A 16,927-nucleotide genomic window follows, 5' to 3' on the forward strand; every position below is an offset into this window, starting at 1 on the left:
CAAACCTGTTAATATGGGAATTATAGTACAGTGGTGCCTCGCAAGACGAAATTAATTTGTTCCGCGAGTTTTTTCGTCTAGCGAATTTTTCGTCTTGCGAAGCACAGTTTCCCATAGGAATGCATTGAAAATCAATTGATGCGTTCCTATGGTCAAAAAAAGTCCAAACAAAGCCAAATTTGGTACAAGAGTTTATTAAGTGCTCTTTAAAGTCACACATACTGTAAAGAGCATTTCAAAATTCAAACCCAGAATTTTTTTAAAAAAACAGCAGAGTGGCCCAATGGTCACAGAAAATCATAAAAATGCAGAAAAAAACCACACAAGCTTCCAGATTCTTGCAAACCCCTCCCCAACTGTTCCCCCAGCCACCCAGCACACAGAAATTCAAACCCAGAATTTTTTCCGTCTTGCGAAGCAAGCCCATAGGGAAATTCGTCTTGCGAAGCAGCTCGAAAAACGGAAAACCCTTTCGTCTAGCGAGTTTTTCGTCTTGCGAGGCATTCGTCTTGCGGGGCACCACTGTATCCTGAGATCAGTTTTCTGGGTCATGCTTATCAGCATTGGAGTGGCCAACTTTGTGGCCTCCGGTGTGTGTATGTATACCTGTCAATCTCTGTCTTCCTGTCCTGCCTTTCCCCACCCTATAGCTCCTTAAGCAATTATTTCATTGTTAGGCTTTGCCTTCAGTTGCTTATAGAGGGTTTCTTGCCTGCCATCCATCTTCTCTTTTTCTTTGACAGCTGAAATCTGAGTCCATCCAGTCTTCTCAGTTTCAGAGCAAACTTAATGAGGTCATCAGAATCCTGAGTCAGGTGAGAGCCTTCCGTTGGCCTTTTCGCATTGATACGCAAGCCAAGATGGCTGAACAGGTGTGCTTGGTCTTAGAGGATGACATTGGTATAGTGGGCATAACTGAGACATGGTGGAACAGCAATAACCAGTGGGACACTGCGGTGACATGCAGTCAGTGGACGAGAGGGACTAGGCCCGTTGTCACGGTCTGGTCTACAGGCGATCGAAGCCGCGGCTGAGGACGTCAGGACCAGGGGCATGATGGCGGGGTGGGAGCAGGAACAAGAGTCCAGAAGCCAGGGGTCTGATGGTCAGGAAGCAGGGAGTCATGAAGTCAAGGGTCCGAGGGTCGGGAAGCATGGAGTCATGAAGTCAAGGGTCCAAGGATCAAGAAGCAGGGAGTCAAGAAGCCAAAGTTCAAGGATCAGGAAGCAAGAAGCCAAACACAGCACGGCCGGAAACGTGTTGCTGTGGCAAAGGACCGAAGGGAAATGCTGACCTTATATCCCTTCCTGGCTCTTGCCACCAGGTGCTGTGAGTTACCAGTCAGCCTCACCTGTGTGGCCGTGCCTTGCCTCTCCAGAACAAACTTAGGAAGGCCCCAGTCCTGCGAAGCCCTACTGGTCACAAGGCCTGGCTCCTGCATGGACTCCTGACACCCGTCCCCAAACATTCCCCAGAATGATTGCAACTAAGCATTCAGAAAAACTTTTTGCCAGTAAGAGCTGTTTGGCAGTGGAACAGACTCCCACAAGAGGTGATTGACTCTCCTTCCTCGGAGGTTTCTAAGCAGAGGTTGGATAGCCATCTGTCATGGATGCTTTAGCTGAGATTCCTGCATTGCAGGGGGTTGGACAAGATGATGACCCTTGGTGTCAGGGACTGGGCAGAGGAGGAATGGCAGAGACCACCTCCCCATCCTGACCCTTCCAGACCCTCCCTCTCCCAGAACCTGGCGATCCTTAAAAGTAGGAGAGCAAAGAGCTCAAAGACAGAGGGCACGTAGCAGCACCTGTAGAGGTGGTGGTGATGATGACGAATGAGTGGGAGAGAAGAGGGTTGGAGATTCACTCAAGACAACACCATTATCCAAGAGGCTGGGGTTTATAGTAAAGTATGAAATGAAAAAAGACTTTAAGAAACTTATCCTTGTATTTATACTTTCCTGGGCAACCACCCAGGAGCTGCTGACAGCATCCTGACACTTGGGTCCCTTCCAGCTAAGATAATTCTAGATAAATAATTATCTCAATGAGAGATCTGCATTGGCTCCCAGTACATTTCCAAGCATAATCCAAAGTGTTGGTGCTGATCTTTAAAGCCCTAAATGGCCTCAAAGGCCCAGTATACCTGAAGGAGTGTCTCCACCCCCATCATTCTGCCCGGACACTGAGGTCCAGCTCCAAGGGCCTTTTGGTGGTTCCCTCACTGCGAGAAGTGAGGTTACAGGGAACCAGGCAGAAGGCCTTCTCGGTGATGGTGTCTGCCCTGTGGAACGCCCTCCCATCAGATGTCAAGGAAATAAACAACTATCTGACTTTTAGAAGACATCTGAAGGCAGCCCTGTTTAAGGAAGTTTTTAATATTTAATGCTGTATTGTTTTTAATATTCGATTGTGAGCTGCCCAGAGTGGCTGGGGAAATTATTATTATTAGCCTGGGAAGAATTTGTCCTCTTTGGTCTTCTGTTAAGAGCAGGAGTTGCTGGCCTTGTGGGATTGAGTCACAGCAATAACCTCTTGGCAAGGGAAGAAGAGGTTGTGAATGTTGCAGCTTTGTACAGCCAACCCATTCTGGCTATAGGGAATACAAAATATAAATTAAGTTTAGAATCTTACTGACACGTTGCTCAGTAATGCCTGCTCAGGCAGTGGAAATTGAACTTGGCTCATATGTGATGGTTGCACCTTCAGATAATCAGCTTTTCTGGGGTGATCGGCCTTCAGACAAACGCAGCATGGCTGTTGGGACATTTGCATCTCTCCACTGTGTCTGCGACCCACAGTCGAACATCTGGTAAGCATTCTTGCAGGGAATTCTATTATGGGTGCTAAAGATGTTGAAGATGTCATTGCAAAGTCCACCAGACTGCATTGATTGCATCCAAATATGAATCCAAGACTGATTTGACTGTTTGCCTCCATTCAAAAGAACAAATATTTTTGCTAAATTCATGGCCTAGGACCCTCGTACCTACGGGACTGCCTCTCCCGATATGCCCCACGGAGAGCCTCAAGGTCCATAAATAGCAACACCCTAGTGGTCCCGGGCCCTAAGGAAGTCAGATTAGCTTCAACCAGAGCCAGGGCCTTTTCAACACTTGCTCCGGCCGGTGGAACACTCTGCCTCATGAGACCAGGGCCCTGCAGGATCTGATTTCTTTCCACAGGGCCTGTAAGACAGTTGTTCTGCCTGGCCTTTGGCTTGGAGCCAATTTGATTCCCTCCCCCCTTTCTTTTTTCTTTTTCTTTTCTCCTCCTGTGATGAGGCTGCATTTTAATATTTTAATGTTTCAGTATTTTAATTGTTGTATTTTAATCTTGTTTTTAAGTTGTATTCATTCAACTTGTTTTTATTATTGCATGTTAGCCGCCCTGGCTGGGGAGGGCGGGGTATAAATAAAAATTATTATTATTATTAAATTTGCTCTTTCAAGTGGGGGGGTCCATTGGCAAATGAAAATCTTGGGTCGTATTCTGATGCAATGAAGTTGACCTGAGTTAGGAACTAGTCGTTGGATTGTTTCAGCACATTTCCCCATAACATGCCACCACCTCCTTTTTCAATCCTCTTCTGAAACTTTGTTATGGTGCTAAGGTTAATTGCAATTTCTGGACATCTTGAAGGCATCCATTGTTGAGATCCGTCTAAAATCGAATCTAAATTGGTACAAATAGTCCTCATTTGATGGTAGCAACAGAGTCTGGATTTGCAATACAATCACTACAATGATCTGAAACTATATGGCGTTCATAATGTTTAGCAGGAGTTCTCAAGTGAATTCAAGCAGCTATCAAATACAGTGGTACCTCGGGTTAAGTACTTAATTCATTCCGGAGGTCCGTTCTTAACCTGAAACTGTTCTTAACCTAAAGCACCACTTTAGCTAATGGGGCCTCCTGCTTCTGCCGCGCCGCCGCAGCACGATTTCTGTTCTCATCCTGAAGCAAAGTTCTTAACCTGAAGCACTATTTATGGGTTAGCAGAGTCTGTAATCTGAAGCGTATGTAACCCGAGGTACCACTGTAGTTGTCTTCCCGCGTCAATCAGGAGACTAGACATGGAAGAATTCAGGACAGTATAGTTTTGACTCACGTGGCTTAATGTTAGGACTGCAGAATGCAAAACTCACCACATGAATTCCAAACTTCGGGGCAACCACCATTGGCTTTTCTGTGCGTATTCAAACAAGTGTGGCGGTTCTAGTCTACTTTTGAAATGTCACTGATAAAAGGTGGTGATAGGGGTGGGCGGAAAATAGAATTTCACCCATCCTTTAGAAGCTGCCCAAGAAAGAGAAATGTCTGTTGCTCAGTGGTAAGACAAGAATTTTACATGCAAAAAACCCAGCATCTCACGGTGGGACTGTGCATGTTCTCTGTCTGAATTCTTGAGCCACTGTAGTGAGTTTGTACACACTGAGCTAGGTGAATCCATGGTATGACTGGGTACACAAGGCAAATTCCTATCAACTTCTGAATGCACAACATGGCACAAGATTGGCATGATGGGCACAATTTTCTTTTCACAGTTCCGCCAGACTTTAGCTACCTGCCTGAGAAAAGTTTCCTGACGGCAGTCATCGACTTTGTTATCGAAAGTGGGAAGAAAGGTAAAAAGCAAATGTCAATATTGGGAATACCGTGTTTTTCCGTGTATAAGACAGCCCCTATTTTTGAGAACCCCAAATTGAGAAATCAGTATTTATTGAACCGTTGAGCTTCTTAGAGGGGAGTTAGCCAAAGCTGTTGAGTTGTTTAGTTCAAGGTGTGTGATCGTTTTTTACTGGTGCACTTTGAGAATGTCTAAGCACACACACAGGGACGCGGGTGGCGCTGTGGGTAAAAGCCTCAGCGCCTAGGGCTTGCCGATCGAAAGGTCGGCGGTTCGAATCCCCGTGGCAGGGTGCGCTCCCGTTGCTCGGTCCCAGCGCCTGCCAACCTAGCAGTTCGAAAGCACGTCAAAGTGCAAGTAGATAAATAGGGACCGCTTACTAGCGGGAAGGTAAACGGCGTTTCCGTGTGCTGCGCTGGCTCACCAGATGCAGCTTTGTCACGCTGGCCACGTGACCCGGAAGTGTCTCCGGACAGCGCTGGCCCCTGGCCTCTTGAGTGAGATGGGCGCACAACCCCAGAGTCTGTCAAGACTGGCCCGTACGGGCAGGGGTACCTTTACCTTTACCTTTAAGCACACACACATTTGTGAGGAAAACTCTCACCGTACTTAACACCACCCCGTTTTGCTTTCTTTTTGGTTGGCTGCTATAAAAGATAATGTTTTCTTTGGATTGCTTACAGAAACAGATCAAAGCCTTTTTAAAATTTGATTTGGTATTCTTTTTTTTTTTTTTTTACTATATGTTAGAATAATCCCTCTGGTACGCCAAACCTCTGCATTGCTTTTTAAATGTCATTGTTTATTTTGAGGACTGAGATGGGTTGCATTCATTCAATGCACCAAGGATAATTCTTCTTTTCATTTCTTAATTCTAATAAAGGGTGTGCTTCCTTTTAGTTTTGGGGGCACAAAATGGTTCAGTTTAAAAAAACAACCCAGTAAAATTTAGTTAAAATTCCATGAAAAGATTTCCATTGCTAGTATTTGTTCTTCCAGGGACTCTAGTTGAGACATTTTAGGAAAACATTCTTTAAGAAACAGATAAAAGTTCCTGGAAACTTAAAGAAGGTTCCAGAATTTTCTTTAGTGTGTAGGAGTGGCACTCTAGGTTTGATTGATGTCAGCTGGAGGTGCAAATAAAGGGAGTGTGCTGGTCCCGTGGGTTTCCGTGAGGTGTGGTCCGAGTCCAATCCGAGGTCGAGGGTGCAGTATTGAGGCCGTCCGTCAAAGCTGAAGCTGGGTCCAAGGCAGGGAGTCGGGTGAGATCCAGCAGGACAGGGTGCAGGCAGGAACAGGCTACCAACAACGTTGCTCCCACAACTTGGGGCTGGCTGGCTTTTATCTGCCCTGAGGCATAGGGCGGCCCCGATCCTCTGGTGACTCGCCTCTCCTGGCCTGGAGGCGAGCACTCCTCCTGCGGGAACTTAGTTCCCTCCGCCTCTCTGTCCTGAGCCTCTGCAGCTCAGGAGAGGCTGGAGGGTTACTGGACCCAGAGGCAACCTCAGCCTCCCCTGACGGGGCTGAGAGTGGAGCACCTGCAGGCAATGGGTCCTCCATCACCTCAGGAGCCAGCGCAGACTCAGCTGCTGCCTGCACCTGAGGATCCAGCACAGGTGAGGACCCTTCAGGCTCAAGCCCCAGCCCCAGCTCAGCTGGTTCTGGAGGCGGGGACTCCTGTGCAGGCTGGGATTCCTCAGGTTCAGCCTTCGAGTCCGAATCCCAGGCCATCACAGGGAGGAAGTTGCAGGCTGCAATTTCCGCACGAGGAAAGCACACACACACACACACACACACACACACACACACACACACACTCACTGAGATTATACCGTGCTGGAGAGATAAAGAATGAATGTAAATAGCTTGTATATAATAGTAGCAGAAATCCTTGTGTAACCAGTCAAGCAATAAAGAAGCTCTTGACTGTGAATTTGAGTATGACTCCTGTTCTTGTCCTCTGCCTCTGGGGAAAACTCTGCTACAAACAGTCAGAAGTGGTTTTACCGAGGTGCCACCACACTAGCAGAAAATCCATGTTGTGGTTTGGTATTCTGTTTCAGGCCCTGAACAAATTCGGCCTCCCTTGGTCAAAGCAGCTATGGCTCCCATAGCATTGAATGGAGCAAGCTACCAGTACCCACCTGTGAACTGGGCATCAATTCTTTCCCCTCTCCTGAGACTAAATTTTGGTAAGTTGTTTAAAAAGCAATTTTAGAAATAATAATAATAAAGTTCACCAGACTCTGTCTGTGTTTCCTTTTGTGAATAAGATCTATTTGTAAAACTACATTTTTGTGGTATGGTTATGAAGCACTTAGTTTGTTGCAAAGGCTTTGTGTCTAACAAATGCATTTGTGAGATGTCTCCAATATGCAGCACAGAGTGCTCCAGTAATTATGTTTTGCTTCCATTGCAGTGTTTAACACTTACGTTTTGTGGTTTCAACTTAAATTGAATTTTATTGTTGTGTTATGGAACAGCAAGCATCCTTGAGGATAGGTCTTTAAAGAAACAAAAAACCCTGCAATAGAAATACATAAAAGCAGCAGAGTTCTGCTCTGTTCAGCAGTTTCAAGCTGTTTTAGCTTTTGAGCCAGGTCAGCCCCACAACAAGAGAGGTGATCTTCTACTGCAGACAGTTTCATTTATTTCCTGATTTGAGGAGGGTTTCAACCAAGGGGTGGTGGTAAATCACCCCAGCAGAGACTTTATTGCTGCTTCAGGTGCAACCCACCCACAAAATCTTCTATGTTTTCCCAATTCAGAGTGTATGGGAATGTCATGGAAATTGTGTGCCATCCGTTGTGGTGAATGGTGGTTTTCACTTTTGTTTTGGACTGTGTGCTATTCTGATTTTTTCCTTCCCTCTGACGTCAGCCTTTGCTCTCCTCGTGTCTTTTAGGAGTAGAGATACAGCAGCTGTGCCTTGAAGTAGGCGTGACCCAGGCCCAGTCGTCGCAGAACGCTGCCATGCTTTTGGGCATGTGGGTAGCCCCGCCTCTCGTCTGCAGTCTAAGCGTACGTGTCATCACTCTGCGGGCCGCCACGCCCAATGGCTGCCCTCCTCTCTCTTTGCCAGGCTCATAATCGGCACTTAGAAGTTTCCGTAAAACGGGGTGTCTAAGATCCCAGTCAATGGGGTGTAGGGAATCATCTTGGTCAAGCCATGCTCATCTGCCAGCACCAGATGTCAAAGATGATGTCGGGTGCCAGCAGGGGAAAAGGCAAGTGGATGGGATCGAAAAAGGCTTCTGAAGAACCAATAATCAGCTGAACATAGGGAGTCCAATGTACAGCACAGGACCATAGCTGTCAACCGTCCCTTATTTGGCGGGAAACTCCCTTATCCCAGCGCCATGTCCCACTGCTGTCCCTGATTGATGATGTCCCTTAAATTTCCCGGGTTTCAAAGGAAGCAGCTCCTCTCCCTCCCTCCCTGCCGGCCAGGGAGGAGGGAGGCTCCAACTGTGTTTCTTGGCTGCCTGGCCTGCCCCCCTCCGGCCTCCTCTCACCAGCCTCGGCCCCCGGGAGTCCCTCCCCACCGGGACTGAGGAGCCTTGAGAGGAGAGCGAGGGCAACCATAGAGAAAGCAGTTCAGAGAGAGGAGGTGGAGGCGGAGGCGCTGGCAGGTGTTCCAAGGGCTAACCATAGAGGAGGAAAGCAGAGGAAGGACCGCAAGTGCTTCTTCCCATAGATTTCTATTGGTAGATTAGCATAGATAGTCTGATCTGCAGGTTTACTTCGGGCGCTATTTTCCCGCCTCTCTTCCTCCCGCCCTGCCTGATGGAACTGAGAGCTACAGATGGAGCACAAGAGAAAAGATACAGAACTGCAGCAGCATCTTCGTAGCTTGGACTTTGTTTTGTGCAAAAAAGTGGTTGCTGCTTGTAGTTATTTAATTGCAGTGTTTCATCAGCTGGTGTCTTGAGCAGCAGCCTCTGGAAACGAAAGGCTAAAAACCGGTGCTGCTCTCCAAAATTATCAGGTCCCTTTTAACTTCGTATTTCAGCTGGTTGACTAAAATCCCTTATTTTGGCTGCTGATCCCTTATTTTCGAGGCTGCTGGTCCCTTATTTTCTAATCTGTAAGTTGACAGCTATGCACAGGACTCTTAGAAATCACTTGCAGAGATCCCTTTCTACGGAGGCGTAGTGGGAGGGTGTTGCCCTGGGCACAGTTTTGGGGCTGGCTCCAGTGCCTTTTTCTATCTCCCCTCCTTCAAATAATAATTTATTATTGAACAAATTTAATGGGGCATTATCAGTCCAGTCCAATTCCTGTGGACACGACTGAGAAAAGATTTTGGATTTGTAGGTACTTAGCACTCACAAAAGATCATTAAAACTTGTGTGGTTGTTTTTTTTTTAAAATAACCCTTAAGCAACATTACTATTCCTGTAATAGAATATCACCTTCATTTACGCGTGGTATGCATACAGTCAAACCTTGGTTCCCAAACACCTCCATTTTGGAACGTTTTGGCTCCTGGACGCCGAAAACCCGGAAGGAAGTGTTCCGGTTTTCAAACATTTTTCAGAAGCTGAAAGTCTGACACAGCTTCCATTTGAGTGTGTGAAGCTCCTGCAGCCAATCGGAAGCCGCGTCTCAGCTGTCGAACGTTTCGGAAGCCGAACGGGCTTCTGGAATGGATTATGTTCGACAACCGAAGTTTGACTGTATTCTTACAAAGAGGATGTTTGCCAAGAATATTAAAGTAAAACAAGCCATTGGGTCTAATAACATTTTTCCTAATGCTATGAGACAGTCCTTGTTGGGGTTCCCTAATACCTTACTATCTGCACTTTAGGCACAAGCCAAGAGATACCTTTTCACGTCCTTATCTGTGTGGATGAAACATGTAGCGGAAGACAGATTGCAGGCTTTCACAGAAGTCTTCATGGTTCAGCATTTTGAAGCAAAAAACCAGCCGCAAGATCTGGATCTTTGCTGGAGTATTTTGCAAGGCCTCAGCCAAGCCATGAAACTGCCTAGCTCTGCCCAGTACAGCTGGAGCTGCCTTTGCAGGACTGCGGAGAGGATATTTGAACTTCTGCCAAATGGGATTCGGGTAAGGAAAGTAAATATTTAAAGTATTAGGATGGTGGTGAAAATTGGGCTCCTTTTAAGACGTTAAGAATGACTGGAGAACTGGGTCAGCTACAGGGAAAATCTTTGGCCATGAAATCTGCCGCTATGCCACTGTATGGGTTAAAAACAAGGCTTGTGCACAGAAATACTGTGTTGTGGTACAGTGTCCTGGTGGATTGTTTTGTGTGTTTTTTAAAAGAAAATGTGACCAATTTGAGAATAATTTAAACAGCATTAGGAATGGAATCTGCTTCACGGATGATTATGGAGTTGAAATAGACGATAAAATCCGGTTTCCATTGCAGCAAAATGTCAACGTTGCCGTTAGCTAGTTTTACTGCGTTTCACTTTTAGATTACACACTGCGGTGAGTTCATGGTAGAAACTGAAGTACAGGGTAAATAAAGAAAAAACAAGTTTTCTTTGGGACCCCATGCGGTTAGTACAAGAGGGGAAATGGACTTAAGACATGTCCAGTAATCACGTATTATTTAGTGTAAAGGTAAAGGGACCCCTGACCGTTAGGTCCAGTCGCAGACAACTCTGGGGTTGCGGCGCTCATCTCGCTTTATTGGCCGAGGAAGCCAGCGTACAGCTTCCGGGTCATACACCAGAGCAGCGCACGGAAACGCCGTTTACCTTCCCGTCAGAGTGGTACCTATTTATCTACTTGCACTTTGACGTACTTTCAAACTGCTAGGTTGGCAGGAGCAGGGACCGAGCAACAGGAGCTCACCCCGTTGCAGGGATTCGAACCACTGACCTTCTGATCAGCAAGCCCTAGGCTGAGTGGTTTAACCCACAGTGCCACTCGTGCCCCATTATTTAGTGTAGGTGAGGCTTAATTTGAGAATGATGGTACTTTTGCAGGGCCCCCTAGGCGTCTTCTGGTCTCATTTTCCATTGATCTGTTTATCCACAATGAAATGCTTTCTGCTAATCTGTTGTTGAAAAGACAGGTGGCTGTTATTCCAATTTCCATCCATTTGAAAGTGTTTAGTGGGTGGTTAGGGTGAACGAATAGGGGACACAGGTGGCGCTGTGGGTTAAACCACAGAGCCTAGGACTTGCCGATCAGAAAGTCAGCAGTTTGAATCCCCACAACGGGGTGAGCTCCTGTTGCTCGGTCCCTGCTCCTGCCAACCTAGCAGTTTGAAAGCACGTCAAAGTGCAAGTAGATAAATAGGTACTACTCTGGCAGGAAGGTAAACGGCATTTCCGTGCGCTGCTCTGGTTCGCCGGAAGCAGCTTTGCCATGCTGGCCACATGACCCGGAAGCTGTACGCTGGCTCCCTCAGCCAATAAAGCGAGATGAGCGCCGCAACCCCAGAGTCGGTCACGACTGGACCTAACGGTCAGGGGTCCCTTTACCTTTACCTAGGGTGAACAAATATATATATATATGTCTTCAAGTTGAATTCAGAAACGTTGAAAAGGGAAGGGTTGGGGGATGCTACTATTATGGTTTAGTTAGGCTGTTGGCTTTGCTTGGTTTTAAAGCACACATTTGTTTTTATCTTTGCAGCAAAGTGAAGTGAAGATGTATATACATGCAGCAAAATGTCTCTCAGAAATGGCAGACACAGAAATTGACCGAATTACCCAAGTTTCAAAGGTAACTGCAGTCTAGCTATCTAGATCTTTTTCCAGAAATGGAAAACCTTTCTTTGTAATGTTCTAGACTGCATTGGTATTGCAAGACATCAGGGCACACTGCACATGCAATTTTGACTTAATATTCCCAGTAGTTATTTTTCTTTTGCAAAAGTATTTTATGGGCCATCTTTACAACTACACCCTGTCAGAGTGAAACTTGTGGACGCTACGGAATAAATCAAATTCTAGCCAGCCATAAAGAAGATCAACAGAGACCTCCGTTCCAGAAATACAAAATGTCTCTACTTTAGTGTGAGAGAATTCTTCTCCTCTTCACATAATAACTAGTGAAAGTTTGCATCAGAGAGTTGGTTTCCTATTTCTCATCTACTTCATGGCTTGTTTTGCAGAACAATTTGGAAAAGGTCACATTTGTCAAAGTTTATATAGTTTCCCAAGGCAGATTTCCTTTGGTGAGATGGAACGACGTGATTAGCATTGCCGTTGGGTGCCAGCAGAAAGAAACAATTGTGTGGATGTTGCTGCAGAGCTTCTACCATGCAAGAATTGTGAGCCACGAAAACACAGGTAAGAGCTAATAGCAAAAGAGATTGTGTGGCCCACAATCTTCCTTGCTAAGAAGGGCCCAGTAATAAAATCTCTTTATAATAATAATAATAATTTTTTATTTATACCCTGCCCTCCCTAGCCAAGACCTGGCTCAGGGCGGCTAACAACCAATAATAAAACAAATTGATTAAAATGCAATTTAAAAGATTAAGATACAACATTAAAACAAGTAGGGAGCAATCTCATCATAGGAAGAGAAAGGAAAAAGAAAAAGGGGGAGGGAATCAAACTGATTCCGAGCCAAAGGCCAGGTGGAACAACTCTGTCTTACAGGCCCTGCGGAAAGAGATCAGATCCCGCAGGGCCCTGGTCTCAAGAGACAGAGCATTCCACCAGGCCGGAGCCAGAGTTGAGAAGGCCCTGGCTCTGGTTGAGGCTAATCTAACTTCCTTAGGGCCCAGGACCATACCAGGGCCCAGGGGCATACCAGGAGAGGCGGTCCCATAGGTACGAGGGTCCTAGGCCGTGAAGGGCTTTAAAGGTCAAAACCAGCACCTTAAATCTGACCCTGTACTCCACCGGGAGCCAGTGCAGCTTGAAAAGCACTGGGTGAATATGCTCCCATGGCAGAGACCCCGTGAGGAGCCTCGCTGCAGCATTCTGCACCCGCTGGAGTTTCTGGGACAGCTTCAAGGGCAGCCCCGCGTAGAGCGAATTACAGTAGTCAAGCCTGGAGGTGACCGTCGCATGGATCACTGTGGCCAAGTCGGGGCGGGAAAGGTAAGGGACCAACTTTACCCCCATTTACTGCTTGTCCTCTGCACACTTGTGAGTTCTTCTATGAGAGGCCTGCAGAAATTAAAGCCAACCCACCAGTTTTTGCAGTCCCAGGCAAAAAGCCGGGGGCGGGGGCGGGAAAGAGGTTTACCCAGCCGCTGTTGAACTGCATTTGGCTCAATGGGACACATGTTGTGTTGCCTTGCCCTATGTGAGAGTGTAAATCCCATGTCTATGTCATTCATGTAGCTCTGCGTGGGGCTACCTTTGAAGGTGACCTGGAAACTGCAACTAATCCAGACTACGGCAGCTAGACTGGTGACTGGGAATGGCCACTGACACCATATAACACCGGTCCTGAAAGTACAGTGGCTCCCAGTTAAAGATGGGAAGGCCTGGAAAAACCCAGTTTTTTTTCCGTTTTTTGGGGGGGGGTGTTGGAAAAGACCCAGGTTTTCCCCCCATTTTTTCGGGGGTTTTTGCAGGCCTTCCCATCTCTACTCCCGGTACGTTTCCAAGCACAGTTCAAAGTTTAAAGCCCTAAACAGCCTTGGCCCAGTAGACCTGAAAGAGCGTCTCCACCCCCATTGTTCAGCCCGGACACTGAGGTCCAGCACCGAGGGCCTTCTGGCGGTTCCCTCCCTGCAAGAAGTGAGGTTACAGGGAACCAGGCAGAGGGCCTTCTCGGTGGTGGCACCTGCCCTGTGGAACGCCCTCCCAGCAGATGTCAAGTTAATAAGCAACTATTTTACTTTTAAAAGACAATTGAAGGCAGCCCTGTTTAGGGAAGTTTTTAATGTCTGATGCTGTATTGTTTTTAATATTCAGTTGGAAGCCACCCAGAGTGGATGGGGAAACCCAGCCAGATGGGCGGAGTATAAATTATTATTATTTATTTATTTATTTATCTATTTATTATTGTTATTTCAGGTCTCTCTTTTTTGGTGGGGTGGCTTTGTTTTACCAAACGGTTTGGAAACAATGATGGTGAAATGGTGAAAATATTCTTTTGTTTATATAGTTACGTTTTTGCACCCATCAACTCTAATTCTGAATGCCTTCGCTATTTCTTAGTTGAGCACATGGGCGGTACTGAAACTTAGAATAAGGATGGGGAAGATTCCCTTGTTATCTTTAAAGTGCTTCAAAATACATGTGCGTTTTTGCCATTACAGGAGTCTTAAAGAGAATGGCGTGGCTCTTGGAACTAATGGGATATATTAAAAACATTTCCTTGAAGACAACATCCATACAAAATGTGGCTCCAAAAGAGGTACATTCCCGAAATGTATAATTTTTTGTTTTTCATAACAGTGGGAAAATGACTTTATTCATGATATATGCCCCTTCCTGTGGAACATGTGGAGATTTCTTCCCCTCGTAAAAGTCATCTTATTACTTTCGTAATGAAAATGTCAGATTGCTGACAAAATATATCAAAATGGTTGTTCAGAACACATGTTTAGAATTTGGAAATTGACCATCTGGCCTGCCTGAATGTAAAAACAGTGATGGAATCTCAAAAGAAAATATCACTGTAGATATACATCTACTGCAGTTTTTTTTAAAAAAAAGTTTTTTGAGCACTTATAAAGCCATCTGTGTAATCTGCTAGATTCAAATAATTCAGATGGATTGAACTGCTTTCCTTGCTATTTCTGTGTTGTACAGCAGAAGCTCTTGAAAAGATGCGCAATAAAATTCCTGATTCAAAGACTGCTCTGCTGCAGCAAATCTTAGGGATGCAGTGCTTTTGTGTGGGCACTAACTTTTGTGTTTGTGCAGCTAACCAAAAACTGCAAAGCAGGCCTCTCCAATGCCCATTTTTCAGGTGTGCTGCTCCATGGCTGTTCAGGAGGTTGGTGGCTGAGTTGAGGTTTGAACCATGGCCAGATTCCAAAATAAAACAACAACAACAACAACAACAAGCCACTGAAATTCTTTTGAGCTTCTGAACTCAATTTTCTTTCCAAATGGCTGCCTTGGCTTTATAGCCCTTTCCAGGCGTTGCAGAGCCCGTGAGCAAAATCTGCATCTGTTTCCTGTCTAGGCGGTCAGCTTCCTGTTGTGGATCTTTGCTGCCTCCGTGGTGGCCTGGGCTGACCACTCTGCGCCGCTGCTGCTTGGCCTCAGCGCCAGCTGGGAAGGGGAAGCAAGATCAGCGTTGCCTGCAAATTATTTGGGCAAGCGCCCGGGAGATAATCTGGCTGCGCGGGAGACCCTCGCTCTTTTCCCAGGCAGCCTGCAGAGTCTGTTGGCTAAAGAGCCTTGGAAGGAACAAACACAAAAGGTATGTAGCTGGCGTTCTGGTTAGAGGAATTTCTATCATCAGTGGACTCATACTGAGACTTACGTATTTCTTATTGATTGGATTAGTGCAAATGCTGTTATGAGTACTGTGCAGACAGAACATAGGCCATGTCCATGTGTCTATATTATTATTGGGTCTTTTTGTACATCGCTGTTTTGGCAATTTGTAGCCTGAGTCTTATTCAGCGCACTTAAGGTGGTATTTGCATAAAATCAGCATACAAAATTATTACCTGGAACCAAACATGCCGTAAAAACAGGCATTATTAAAAGCGACTCATAAATATAAATGAGAACTCTGTCAGATGCGAGCAAAATGGGATAATGAAGATGTCTCAAAAGCCATCTATGCAAACATTAAGCTCCGGAGAATGCTGGGAAAGTTTCACATTTAGTCATGGTGTTATTTCTTTGTTAAATGGACAAAGCAAGCATAAGCAATGGGGCTTAAAAACAGATCAGAAGTGTGGAGAAGGGAAATTAGCTATTTCCTTCCTTTAATATAGTTATCACTACACTAAATTTCATTGCATTATTACACTGGGGTCTGACTTTCCCTTCTATTTCCTGTGCATGTGGGGTTTCTTGCACTGATACTGCATAAAAAAGTACCCGTAAAAATTGTGCTGTAATAGAACTGTATACCATATGTAGTAGAAATGAAGGCTTGCACGACTTTTTACGTCTGTGTTTGAGCTAATATTTCCCATAATATTTGTTATTTTCACTAATATATGCACTCGTATGTGCATTTTGGTTCTTGTCTGGAGAACTACATTGCAAAATTCAGAGAAGTGCAAATCTCAAAGAATGGCTCTCTTTCAGTTTGCATATAGTTTGGCAAAGTGTGAATTCAGCCAATTTGCATTTAAACGCAAACTGCAACTAATCTCTCCATCATCCTTACCTGGGGAGCAAATTGCCGCATTGCATATATGAACCAGCTCAAAGCCTGAATATCTGAAGGTTAAGGATTGTGGTTAAGGATTTGCTGCAAACCAGGACTTGGATTTGAAGTAGATTGCAAACTGTGGGTAAGTGTTAACACCTATTTTGGAGCAGACCATACTGAAGCACAACAAAGGTCCATGTAGTTCAAGCTATGGTTTCCCCAGTAGTGATGTATGGAAGTGAGAGCTGGACCATAAAGAAAGCTGATCACCGAACAATTAATGCTTTTGAATTCTGGTGCTGGAGGAGACTCTTGAGAGTCCCATGGACTGCAAGAAGATCAAACCTCTCCATTCTTAAGGAAATCAGCCCTGAGTGCTCACTGGAAGGACAGATCCTGAAGCTCCAATATTTGGCCACTTCATGAGATGCGAAGACTCCCTGGAAAAGACCCTGATGTTGGGAAAGATGGAGGGTACAAGGAGAAGGGGGCGACAGAGGACGAGATGGTTGGACAGTGTTCTCGAAGCTACCAGCATGAGTTTGACCAAACTGCAGGAAGCAGTGGAAGACAGGAGTGCCTGGCGTGCTCTGGTCCAGGGGGTCACGAAGAGTCGGACACGACTAAACGTCTAAACAACAACATACTGAAGCACGTTTCTCTTTCCTCACAATGTGATAAGCAGATCTCACTGGTGGCCCTCTGGACATGCTCTCTGGCACTTGTGTAGCTCACAAGCTCCACTGAGCATTTGCAAGTTTTACCAGACTAGGACAAGGAAATGTGGTTAGTGTGCTAACTAGAGCTAAGCATTCTGTTTCCAGAAAGGCAAAAGTGTGAAGCCTAATAACATGTATTATGAGATCATCACATCTATTTTGCATCATTCCCCAAAAGTGCTTTCCACTTTTCAGTGGAATGTGGAAAAGGTACATTCTGGTGTCGTTTCTCTCCCCATCGGTGCTTGCCCAAAGTAACTTTTTAAAATTTCAAAACAGCCATTGGGTTACCATTACACGTCTTTGCGTGAATTGTATAGTTTGGGCTTCTGATCAGAGCAGG

General features: G+C 45.6%; 1 protein-coding gene across 1 annotated transcript in view; it reads left to right on the forward strand.

The window, feature by feature from the left end:
* FOCAD (focadhesin) overlaps nt 1-16,927 on the forward strand; it is a 127,894-nt gene that overhangs the window by 109,406 nt on the left and 1,561 nt on the right. The window contains exons 33-42 of the mRNA XM_028712104.2: nt 744-815; nt 2,709-2,811; nt 4,547-4,627; nt 6,693-6,821; nt 7,535-7,650; nt 9,440-9,700; nt 11,246-11,335; nt 11,727-11,904; nt 13,839-13,936; nt 14,714-14,953. Of these exons, the coding sequence (XP_028567937.2) occupies nt 744-815; nt 2,709-2,811; nt 4,547-4,627; nt 6,693-6,821; nt 7,535-7,650; nt 9,440-9,700; nt 11,246-11,335; nt 11,727-11,904; nt 13,839-13,936; nt 14,714-14,953 (1,368 nt within the window). The remainder of the gene's footprint in view (nt 1-743; nt 816-2,708; nt 2,812-4,546; nt 4,628-6,692; nt 6,822-7,534; nt 7,651-9,439; nt 9,701-11,245; nt 11,336-11,726; nt 11,905-13,838; nt 13,937-14,713; nt 14,954-16,927) is intronic.

This window comes from Podarcis muralis, chromosome 17 (assembly GCF_964188315.1).
Source record: "Podarcis muralis chromosome 17, rPodMur119.hap1.1, whole genome shotgun sequence".
Taxonomy (NCBI): Eukaryota; Metazoa; Chordata; class Lepidosauria; order Squamata; family Lacertidae; genus Podarcis; species Podarcis muralis.